This window comes from Pyrus communis, chromosome 6 (genome assembly GCF_041283825.1).
Source record: "Pyrus communis isolate YQ-2024b chromosome 6, ASM4128382v1, whole genome shotgun sequence".
NCBI classification, from domain to species: Eukaryota; Viridiplantae; Streptophyta; class Magnoliopsida; order Rosales; family Rosaceae; genus Pyrus; species Pyrus communis.
In genome coordinates this window covers 8,353,471-8,366,160 of record NC_142570.1, presented here as the reverse complement: position 1 = coordinate 8,366,160, position 12,690 = coordinate 8,353,471, and the positions used below count along the sequence as shown (strand labels likewise).

At 37.7% G+C, this 12,690-nt stretch overlaps 1 protein-coding gene and 1 long non-coding RNA gene across 2 annotated transcripts; both read left to right on the top strand.

Annotated features, from left to right (window-relative positions):
* The first annotated feature begins 4,480 nt into the window (after positions 1-4,480).
* LOC148696220 (uncharacterized) lies at positions 4,481-5,615 on the top strand. The gene is made up of 2 exons (XR_015963276.1): positions 4,481-4,819; positions 4,915-5,615. It is a non-coding gene; the product is annotated as an uncharacterized LOC148696220 (long non-coding RNA).
* A 586-nt stretch (positions 5,616-6,201) lies between these two features.
* On the top strand, positions 6,202-6,753 carry LOC137710098 (uncharacterized). Its single transcript, XM_068449053.2, has one exon. The coding sequence runs from the start codon at positions 6,202-6,204 to the stop codon at positions 6,751-6,753; it is 552 nt and encodes a 183-aa protein (XP_068305154.2).
* Positions 6,754-12,690: the final 5,937 nt, after the last annotated feature.

Here is a 12,690-nt window from a genome sequence, read left to right as displayed (position 1 = left end):
ACCATTGTCAAGCTTTTGTTTAGCTTCAATGGAATGCTTATAATACCAAGCTCATTCGGTCTAAATCTTTCATCAGTCCACAATATTTCAATATACTGCATATGTTGTGCCTTGGCTGATTATCTTCACCAACATACAAACCCACAGTTGAATAGTTTAAAATACAAGAAATAAAGACACCGAGAAATTTACGAGGTTCGGCAAAAACCTGCCTACGTCCTCGGAGAGATATTGCTCTTCACTATGAGAAAAACAGTACAAGTTACACATGAGTTAAATCTACATAACCCAATCCCATATCCCTTGTACACCCACTCACAGAATTTTCCTAAGAGCCTCACTCTACCTCAAGAGTTCTTTCACAAGAGATCTTTCACTCTAGCTCTCTTGATTTCTCTCACCCTTGCCCATGGTAGAGCCAAATGCTCTCACCATCTCTTTGGATGCATTCCTCCTCTTCATCCGTTCCTTCTCCTTTGGCAAGTCATTTAAATAAAAACAACCCACTTTTCTTCTCCTCCTTTCATCCATCCGAAAGCCACAAAACATTGCTTTGAAAAAGCCACAAAACATGGCTTTGAAAAAAGCCACAAAACATGACACTAATTTGGCCACTATCCAACAATCTCCACCTTGGCCAAATTGTACCAAAGTCCATTGGCCTTACGTACCAGCATGCACACTTTGAATCAACCTCGTTAGTCCTGTTCCGATTCAGTCACTGCCAATGCATGTGCAGCTGCTGCAAGCAAAAAAAACATTTAGCTTCAGACAGGATCTCGACACATCCTCGTCTCCTCCAGCAGGTTTTCCTCCTCTTCATTGTCTGCAACTTGGAAACTTGTCAGTGCACCCATTTCCAGCAACACCCGTCGAGCCAGACAAACATTCCTCACACTTCTCATTCTTCAGGATCATCTCATCACCTGTGAATCCCATAGCTCCACCTGCTGCAAAACCCCTGCAACACTTGAGACTATACATCACCGGGAGATGTGTTGCTTCGAGTACCTAGAGGGCATACTCGAAGTCTTCCGCCACAAAATTGCTGCTACCTGGACCAAGATCATCCTTTCTTTTTCTTAAAGGACAACTTATCTTTTTATGCCCGAATTCTTTGCAGTCATATCATTGTGGTCCCTTGCCTTTGGAGCTTGATTTGAACCTGCTGTCTCTCTCAAAACCTCATCCCACTGGTCATCTGTCATTTCTTTAGGCTTCCCATCTTTTCCCTTCAAAGCTCTAACCAAGCCTTGTTGAGTCAAGACATCCTTTACTCTCATCTGCTAGAGAGTAAAACTGCCCTTCCCATTAAACTTCTCAACTGAAAACGACATTTTTGTAGTCATCATGGTGAATAATAAATCTGAACCTTCAATGAACCAAAGCTTCCAACAAAGCTTTGATACCAATTGTTGTGCCTTGGCTAATTATCTTCACCAACATACAAACCCACAGTTGAATAGTTTAAAATACAAGAAATAAAGACACCGAGAAATTTACGAGGTTCGGCAAAAACCTGCCTACGTCCTCGGAGAGATATTGCTCTTCACTATGAGAAAAATAGTACAAGTTACACATGAGTTAAATCGACATAACCCAATCCCATATCCCTTGTACACCCACTCACAGAATTTTCCCAAGAGCCTCACTCTACCCCAAGAGTTCTTTCACAAGAGATCTTTCACTCTAGCTCTCTTGATTTCTCTCACCCTTGCCCATGGTAGAGCCAAATGCTCTCACCATCTCTTTGGATGCATTCCTCCTCTTCATCCGTTCCTTCTCCTTTGGCAAGTCATTTAAATAAAAACAACCCACTTTTCTTCTCCTCCTTTCATCCATCCGAAAGCCACAAAACATTGCTTTGAAAAAGCCACAAAACATGGCTTTGAAAAAGCCACAAAACATGGCTTTGAAAAAAGCCACAAAACATGGCACTAATTTGGCCACTATCCAACAGCATACATATATTTGTACATACACACAATAACTGAAATAAAACCTTAACCATTAACATGGTAAAATTCACCAGCACATAAGTCCATGCTTTATTTAAAGCATAACGCAAAATAAAATGAAAGAACAACCTTTACTTTCAAACAGCAACTGAGTCAAATGATTCAACCACACCCATGTTTGCAGCGTGATTATTGAATATCCCTACTGCCGAACTCGTCAACCAAGCTCATCAATTTTTGGCTTCATCAAAACAGAGTTCATGGAAGCAGCCCACGGGTACAAGGCAGCTGGTGCAGTTAAAGATAGCAACGCCCTTCAACCAATGGCCTGTGTTCAATTAACCACTGTGCAAACACAAATGTCCCAGAAAAACAGAGAACTCACAAACATTAATCGAAGAATTATAATGCCAAGGATCAAAATATAATCAACGACAATAGTAATTAAAAGAATCGAATTTGTTTAACATTCCATTAGATACAATGACCAAATTCATAAATCAAACCACTCAAAATATTCCCTCCTACGCTTAATGATAAATATACGCCAAAATCCAAAGTGATCAGATCAACTTTGGAGCTTTTATCGAAAGCAATTAAAGCCTGATGATTTCTCTCAGTAACGATTCTAATCAATGCTATACCTTATATGTGTTCTCCTAGTAAAGACCATAATCAAAATATCTCAAATAAACATTGATATAAGATCACCCCCTTGAAGGAACCCTCCAGTTCAAATTTTCATGAAGATTCAAAGACAATGATTCCATATTAATGTTACCATGACAGTACTTCAACTAAAAAAAAAAAAAAAAACCTGAAATTCACTTTCAACTCGAAAAAGGTTTATCAAGTATGAGAACTACAACTCTAAGATCGAAATAAAAACAACACTTGCCACCATAAACCAAAAAACATCATAAACCCTCAAAAGGGTTTATCGAAAAGAATGGATCAGATAGCATACATGTAGGTATGTTCTCATCCATACATTACATATATTAGCAGTGATAAATCTCAAGGTTGAGGATATGTTTGATATGACGGTATGATATTCGAAGAAGAGTTCTATTTGGAGAAAATTGATGTTATGTTACAAGTTTATGCATATTGGTTGCAACATGAATTTCAAATAGATATCAAGAAACTGATTTCAATCAGATACCAATCATCGTTTGTGAAACTGAAGCAACAATGACTACCAATTCCTGAATGACAAAAGCACAATGCTTATAGTGGTCTAATCTTCAAACCATATATTCATTTTCCTGCAGTGAATAAAACTTTGGCAGCAACATATGGCATTAGAACAATTAATCATGCTATAGAAAAACTGCAGCAATCATCATACGAATTTCATACATGCATAAAGCATTGGGATTTCTTATTAATTCATCGGACCTAGGGCTTACTAACATGGCTCTGATACCAAATGTAAGAACAACCCAAGTTCGTATTAGCATGCTTTGCTAGGTCACAATCAAATATAATGAGAAAACTTACTTGGTGCAGCCACGGTGGTTGTTAATCGTACACAAGAGCTCTAAAGAAGACATGGTTAGTTGCACAAAGAATCCTTCTACTCACTCAAGACCTTTATATCCTTATAGTGATAGAACCCTACGTCGAAGAATGTCTTCTTGGTGAGCAGGGAACTCCTACATGTATAGAAACAACAGCTGCCAACTCCCATCTATCGTGGGTGAGTTGGTTATTGTCCCGTTGTATCAAGTTCAGTGGAAAAAGGGTTAGTGGAAGGCAGTTGCATCCCAAACATTTCGAATGTGTTTCCTGAATTATAGGATGTTAGTTTTCCACGTATCAAACTCTTATTGAAGTTGTATTATCCACATGTAATTTCACCTTTATCACAAGTAGTTAAGTCCACATAGGATTCTTACAACAACATCTCTTTCGACACCTCCCGCATCCAAGATCTTCCTACCAAATGCGAACTCCACTTGAGTTTTCTCATTTCTAATAGCATGGATTGCTTCAGGTAACGTTCATTTCTTTCTTTGTTTCTCCCGTACCACATCATTGATCACATTAATCCCGATGCCTACATCTCTCCCGTAATTAGGTGCGATCTATATTTGTGTACGTTCATGAGAGAGATGTGATTAGCAGTTAACCCAAGTTTATCCTTTTTTCTGCAGGATTCACTGAGAGAATGGCTGAGAGAGAGAAAAGAGGCCGGGGAGTCGCAAATGGTTCAAAGATCCTCCACGGCAGCCAACAACAACTACATCTCAAAGGAGCACCATAACTTCAATTTGTTAAAGAGCCCAAATGCCGTGTTTACAAGAAATTCTCTTAACTAAGAATATAAAATTAAGTCATTCATCATGAAGCATGCATGATGATGATTTGTTTGGTGGCAACCAACAAACTAACTGATTAATTGTTTCTTGGATTACTAAGAATAATTAAAGCTTAATGTGTTTATCTTTATATCTCTCCATATATATATGTAGCTTGAAATTAGTGAAGAATAGTTTGTGTTCGATGGCTTTCCCGTTGGGTTTTTGTGCGATGACCATTTTTCTCTTAGTTTGTGGATTCGCCAATGCTCAAGCAAGATCGCATATCTACGAGCATGCTTGGCATGAGTTCAGCAATTGCTTCGGTTTTTCTACGGGGGTAGAATCTGATGTATCAATTGAGTGTTGCACCTCTGTCACGACATTGAACAGGATGGCCAAAAAATTTAAGAATGCACCGGGTGTTATATGCCACTGCATCGAGGACATGGCTTGGGCATATCGAACTCCTTATGTAGCCTCCCGTATCCCAGACATTCCCATTCAATGTAATGAACATCTCAGTTTCCCTATTTCTAACAACATGGATTGCAATAAGTAATACTCTCTCTCTCTCTCTCTCTCTCAACATGGATTGCGGACAAGTATTACATATTTTGCCAACTTAATGATTAATCTACTATTTTCTGCAGACTCGGCTGATGATTTATGAATAAAAGCAAATATTTGAGCGAGCATGTAAACGAATAAGACTAAAACATTACTAACCAGCATATTATGAATAAAAAAGATTGCCTACAAAGTTACAAGAGCTGGTATATATGAAAATTTCCAAAATAATGAAGTTTGCAAAAGTCAAGTACGGGTGATTTTGATTTGATGTCGACACCATTTTACTAGGTTGTTGTGACTTTCGACTAGCCATCTCGTTCCATACAATCTTCTCTGTTCTTTTTTTTCTTTTTCTTTTTTTTTCTGGTCCTCGTTCTTCTCGGTTATTTCCCTCCATTCTTTTCAGTTCCCTTGGATTTCTCTACTCTTTGTCACTGTTGGTGTATAAGCATGGCAGCTGGATTCCAGGTGCATTGCAGCTGAAGAAAGGAAGACGAAGTTGAAGGTCGAAGGGCTTAAGTGTTAGAGTAGTTGGTAATCAAATAATGTAATGAACGGACAAGATTAAAACATCTCAATGGTGTGTATCTTTTCATGTGTTTAGTTTGTTAGAAGTTAAGTGAAAACATGTGACGTGCACATGCTCACATTCACGGTGCAAGTGTGTGTGTGAGGGTAGCGATGGCTATAAACCCCTCATTGTATGCCAACTTTGGTGGATCAAATCCAACGTAGATTCGAGGAGCAACATACTCCATTTCTCCCGAAAGTTCATCTCTGATTTTTCTTCTTCAAATCCATTTCAATTACTTGTTGAATTGATTACAAATTGATAAAGAAATTTAGCTTAAAAGTAGCTTAAAAACTAACATGGTATCAGAGCCAAGGTTCGGGCCCGTGTAAGCCAACGAGCTTGTCACCAGGAAGGAAACAAGCCAGGACTCTTAACATAGAACCGGTCTCTAAGTTCCATTAAAAACAAGTTTGGACTCTTAACATAGAGCCGACCTTTGAGTTTCAATTGCCAATGTGTGGATCTCCACGTGTGAACCACTAAATGGGGTTACATGTGAGGGGGAGTATTGGAATCCCACATAAGTGGGTGCAAAAGAAAATAATGAGTTTAAATATGATTACCTTACTCTAACTAATATCAAGGTCTTTTATGGTAAAACCTCACACCTGACAGATTGGGCAAGTGGTAAAGCTGAGATCAGTATCAGTGTCGTTATAGTGGGGTCCAACGGGCTCCCCAATCCAAAAATCCAACATGGCCTCAGAGCTAGGTTCGATTTGAATCTGGGAGTGAATCTATGAATCCATGAATGCTCGTCTGGGTTTTCACCTAAGAACTCAGAAGTATAAAAATGGTTGGATTTAGCACCAATCTTCGTGCACCCATATTCACTGGAGTCAATTATGAGTTATGGTGTATCAGAATGAAAACGATTTTCAATTCTCACAATCTGTGGAGCTTTGTTGAAGATGGCTTCACATTATCGAAGGAAGGGAATGAGACGGATGAGAAACAAGTTCTCATCTCAAGAGATGCAAAGGCGTTGGGACTGATCCAAGGAGCTATGAGTGATAAGATCTTTCCCAGAATCACAAACCAAGAGACTGTAAAGAATGCTTGGGATGTTCTTAAGCAAGAATTCAAGGGTGATGCTCAAGTCATGGCTGTGAAATTACAAGGTATTCGCCATGATTTTGAATATGCTAGGATGAGAAATAATGAATCTTTCTCTGAGTATCTAGCTAGATTATTTGGTCTTGTGAATAAGATGAAGATGTTTGGTGAAACCTTGCCAAACAAGAGACTAGTTGAGAAAATGCTAATTAGTTTAACTCCGACATATGATAATATTGTTTATGTCATTGTGGGGACTAAGAAATTGGATGAGATTGATCTAAATTAAGTTGTTGCAACTCTGAAAGGATTTGAGCAAAGATTGAAAAGACATACTGAAGATGAGGAAGTGAGTGATAAGGCATTTAGCAGTCTTAGTATCCAAAACAAAAGTGGATCACAGACCACTGGATACAAGGGGAAGAAACCTCTCAAATTCAGAGATAAGAAGAGTGATTTTAAGGCTAATGATAGGCCTCAATATTCTGCCAAACCCTGGTATAACAAGGAGAACACAAGAAAGGCATGTAAAATCTGTGGGAATATACACTATGGTGAATGCAGATTTGAAGGAAAGCCTAAGTGTCACAACTATGGTAGATTTAATCATTTTGCCAGAGATTGCAGAAGCAAACCAGTTCAACAGGTTCAAGTGGCACAACAAATGGAGGAAGAAACCTCTATGTTCTTTGCTTGTAATTTTGTTGCAATAGTCAAAAGTAAGCATGTTTGGTATATTGACAGTGGATGCAGCAATCACATGACTTCACATGAGTCTATGTTGATTAACCTGGACAGAAGTATCTCAACAAGAATCAAAATGGGGAATGGATAGATTGTTCAAGCTAGTGGAAAAGGAACCTTGGTGATTGAAACCAAGAAAGGTACCAGACACATCAAATAAGTAATGCGTGTGCCAGGACTGGATGAAAATCTCCTAAGTGTGGGGCAAATGATGCAGCATGGGTATTTCTTATTATTTGGAGATGATCAAGTTGCAATCTTTGAAGATAGGAGCTTGAAGAGTCATGTTGTTACAGTACAAATGACTGGTAATAGGTGATTCCCACTACTTATGAAATATATGAATGGTTTTGCACTAAAAGCTAGCATTGAGGGTGATGTTTGGGAATGACACAAAAGGCTGGGGCATTTGAATTTTAATAGCTTACAACTATTGTCTGAAGGAAATGGTGTTGGGATTACCAAAACTCAAGAAGTCATCAGGTGTCTTGTGAGGGGTGCATTGTAGGAAAGCAACACAGAGATGACTTCAGTAAAAAGCTAACTTGGAGGGCAAGCAAGCATCTGGAACTAATTCACTCTAATGTGTGTGGACCAATGCAGGTCACAACATTTGGAGGAAACATATACCTCTTAACTTTCATTGATGATGCAACTAGAATGTGTTAGGTTTATCTTTAGAATCACAAATCAGAAGTGTTCAAGAAATTCAAAGCCATGGTTGAATTGCAGAATGGCTACAAAATTATAAAGTTAAGATGTGACAGAGGTAGAGAGTACAACTCTTATGAATTTAATCAATTATGTGAAGATTTTGGGCTTGAGAAATAGTTGACAGTGGCTTATTCCTCACAAAAAAATGGTGTTGCTAAGAGGAAGAACCGAACCATTGTTAAAATGGCTAAGAGTATGCTTCATGACAAGCATTTGCCATTTGAGTTATGGGGAGAAGTTGTTAACACAATTGTGTACCTGCTCAATAGGTGTCCAACCAAGGCTCTGGAACATAAAACTCCATTTGAAGCTTTCAGTGGCAGAAAGCCAGGTATCCAACATTTAAAGTGTTTGGGGTGTATCTGTTACCTAAGATTGAACATGGCAATTAACTAAAATAGAGCAAGTGTGTAATACATGAATTCACTAATTCTCAAACTAAGAGTGGTGAGTCAAGTACAGTTAAAGCCACACTAGTTAAAGAGCGATCACTAAGTGAAATTTATGCTAGATGCAATGTAAGCATGATTGAACCAGAGAATTTCACTGATGCTGCCACTGATGTAGCTTGGAAGAAAGCAAATGATGTTGAAATTGAGATGATGGAGAAAAACAAAACTTAAGAATTAGTTAATAGACCATCAAGCAAACCTATTGTTGGAATGAAATGGATATAAAAGACCAAATTGAATCTGGATGAGACAATTAAGAAGCACAAGGCAAGACTTGTTGCCAAGGGTTATACATAGAAGCTTGGTATTGATTTCAATGAAACATTTGCTCATGTTGCAAGATTGGATACCATAAGGACTCTTCTAGCTTTAGCAGCTCAAAAGAAATGGAGGTTATTTCAACTTGATGTGAAATCAGCCTTTCTTAATGGAGTGTTGCAAGAAGACGTTTACCTTGATCAACTTGAGGGATTTGCTATGCAGGGTGCAGAAGACAAAGTCTATAAACTGAAGAAGGCCTTGTATGGGTTAAAGCAAGCCCCAAAGGCATGGTATGAAGAAATTGATACTCACTTGCACAACTGTGGATTCACCATAAGTCCAAGTAAAGCAACCTTGTATATGAAGTCAATGTGAGAAAGTGAATGCATCATTGTCACTATCTATGTAGATGAAATTATCTACACAGGTAGTAACACTGAGTTGCTAGAAGAGTTCAAGGTTGACATGATGAACATATTTGAAATGACAGATTTAAGGATTATTATATCACTTCCTTGGCATGAGAATTCTTCAATCTAAATATGGGATCATTAATTAAAGAAAATATGCAGTCAGCTTGCTACAGAAATTTAGATTAAAGAACTGCAAACCTGTTAGCACTCCATTGGTAGTGAGTGACAAACTTAAGAAAAATGATGAATGTGAGAAAACAAATGAGAATGTATATAGGCAATTGGTTGGGAGTCTGTTCTACTTAACTGCAACAAGACCAAACATTATGTTTGCAGCTAGCCTAATTGCTATATTCATGCATAGACCTTCAAAGAAGCATTTGGGAGCAACAAAAAGGGTTCTCAAATATATACAAGGCACATTGGACTATGGGATTGAGTATGAGAAAGGAAAATAATTAATTCTCATAGGCTATTATGACAGTGATTGGAGTGGGGATGAAACTGATATGAAAAACACATCTGGATATGCTTTCTCATTTGGAAAATGGGGTTTTCTCTTGGGCCTCGGTTAAACAACATAGTGTAGCTCTGTCAACAGCTGAAGCAGAGTACATGAATGCAACTAAAGCAACTATTCAAGTTGTGTGGTTGAGGTTTGTGCATTGGAGAAAAACAAACTGAAGCTGCTCTTCTACTATGACAATACATCCGTCATTACTATAACAAGAAATCCAGTGTTTCGTCATAGAACAAAGCACATTGGAAAAAGGTATCATAATATTCGAGAAGCATTACAGTCAAACATTATCAAGCTAATCTATTGCAAATCAGAAAATCAACTTGCTAATATTTTCACCAAGGCACTTCCCAAAGATCGATTCTACACACTTAAAGAGAAGCTTGGAGTTAAACTAGCTACTAGCTTAGAAGGGAGTGTTGGTGGATAAGAATGGCAGCTAGATTCCAGGTGCATTGTTGCTAAAGAAAGGAAGAAGAAGTTGAAGGTTAAAATGCCTACGTGTTAGAGTAGTTGGTAATCAAATAATGTAATGAACGGACAAGATCAAAACATCTCAATGGTATGTATCTTGCCACGTGTCTAGTTTGTTAGAAGTTAAGTGAAAACATGTGATGTGCACGTGATCACAGTCACGGTGCAAGTGTGTGTGTGTGTGTGTGTAAGGGTAGCAACGGCTATAAACCCCTCATTGTATGCTGACTTTGGTGGATCAAATCCAACGTAGATTCAAGGAGCAACGAACTCCATTTCTCTTGAAAGTTCATCTTTGATATTTCTTCTTCAGATCCATTTCAATTACTTGTTGAATTGATTACAAATTGATAGAGAAATTTAGCTCAAAAGTAGCTCAAACACTAATAGTTACCCCGTTTTTATCAATCCAATGGGACTAGTTAGTGTAGAGAGATCCAACAGATATCGTAGAGGCAAAACAATACAAAATGATAAAGAACGGAGGTTATTATAGTAGGGCAAAACGACAGAGAATGGAGGAAATAAATGAAGGGCTACATAACGCATGGTACTATAGGAATAGCAGGGTGGTAATCGGAAGCCCTCCATGTTTTTTACAAAACATGTTCATCCTATCCCGGGTGTTTCATAACACAAGGCTTTTTAGGACACTGGCATTCATACCTATTTAGGGCATAGTTGGCCGGAAAGGAGAATTATACTAGTACTAAGCCTTCATATTGAATAACTCAACCGCAAGCTCCAACCAAAACAAAGGTATGCCGTCTTGTTTGCAGGAGTTAGCAACTTTGTATTTGGAAACCATATAATCAATGAAACGTAATGCAAAAACACCATAGCTAGCTCCATCGTCTTATTGGAGGATATTCTTATTAGGCCTTTCTACCGCTCAAGCGATGGTACATTTTCTGTGGACAATTCCTCAAAGTTACCAGCTACATTTGTCATGTAGCTGTCTAACTCTAACAACTCTTGGTAAACCATGTGAAAGTGGCTCGTGCAAGGAATCATGATAAGTGACATTTTGCTTAACAAGGTTGACCTCAACAGCAACCTAATGCTCTTTGGCACATACACTTCCCTCACGTTTAACCATGGCAACAAATGATGGGGTGGCCAATTTGCCATGATATATTCTTTGATACGCTTCAAATTGTAGGGAAGGTATTCCTTGTCTTTCAGCTCACCTTAGCTCACATTTGCCACCTTGGTCATCATTTTGCACAGCATTGGAAGAGTCGTCAACTTTTTTTTTTCTTGACTTTTGTCCTTGTTCAACAAGATCTCGAAAAAGTTTGAGATTCACTGAATACGGTTCGAGCAAAAAGAGATTCATGTAAGATATATTTTGTGAAGGAATAGCCACATTAACTGCAGAACTGGAGTATCGGTGGCATTTAATATAAGCATGTCGTCGTTCTGTAAACTGTCAAAGTGGGGAGAAAGAGGATATATATATAGTTCGGGTGTTTGTTTCTCTGAATTTGTTGGAAGTTGGAGAATAAAGGTTGGTGCTGGTGAAGGGTGGATAGGGAAGCAAATGAAAGGAAATATTTCCTCACACTTATTGATTATCATTGGATGAGTATGACTTTATCTATCTACTGTATAAATTTTGAAACTAATATTAATCTAAGGTCACCAATTTGCTGATGGGCATTACCACCACTTTAGAGTGGTGAGCAAAAATCACTACACATGAAATATAAAAGACCAAATTGATGAGTTGAAATAACATAAAATAACCATTTGTGATAAAAATCCCGTTAGTAAAAATAAACCAAGATAGATTATACAAAAACCAGTTACAAAGCTATAATCATCAATGCACGGAGTGGTTTGACCAGCTAGTTGGTTCTCCTACTATATTTTTGAGGGTGCAAGATTTTGGGAGTAGGGTGGGTATTTGGGTCTTGTATCCACCCTGGGGATAAGATTTTGGATGAAAATGGGGCCTACTGTGTTAGCAAACCCTTGTGAAAAGGGGAACAACAAGGCTTGTGCATTAATTTTACTGACACGAGATAATCCAATGTGGCATAGCACACAGTAGAACGAAAATGTGTATAAGTGATTATGACCGTTGTCATCTATCGGTTGTTGCACCTCTTGGGTTATTTTTAAAATCCAATTTAATCAAATTTAACGGTAATAAAAAAAATTCAACGTCCAAATTTAAATCCAATGATCAAAATAATATTATTAATTAATTCAAATCAAATTCAACACCAAAATTTTATAAAATACCAATTCATTTTTGTGTAATTCCATAGAAAATTCAATTTTTTACATCAAAAGGTTTGTAAAAATAAAACAAGATAGATGATACAAAAACTAATTCCAAAATTATTAGCAAAAAAAAAAATTAAAGAAATACAAAAGTTAACAAATTAAAAGTTGAGGGTGAGAATTATAGGTCCCTTACTTTAGAAGAAAAAACTGACCAACCTCATACATATGGATGAATAGTTAAAACTATGTGTCACTCAGTACTACGGTCTAGTGGTATTGCTCTTCATTTTTAAGTAAGAGACCTTACGTTCGAATCTCTGGATGGTGAATTTGATACCAAATTAGGTTGTCTATTGTGTGGCTTCCGAACTCTCCCTCCCTTTAGTGTAAAATATATCGTTGTACTAAAAAAA

Bases quoted from the DNA above. Each gene is read 5' to 3' on its own strand.
- LOC137710098 (XM_068449053.2), top strand. From the start codon at position 6,202: ATGGTTGGATTTAGCACCAATCTTCGTGCACCCATATTCACTGGAGTC.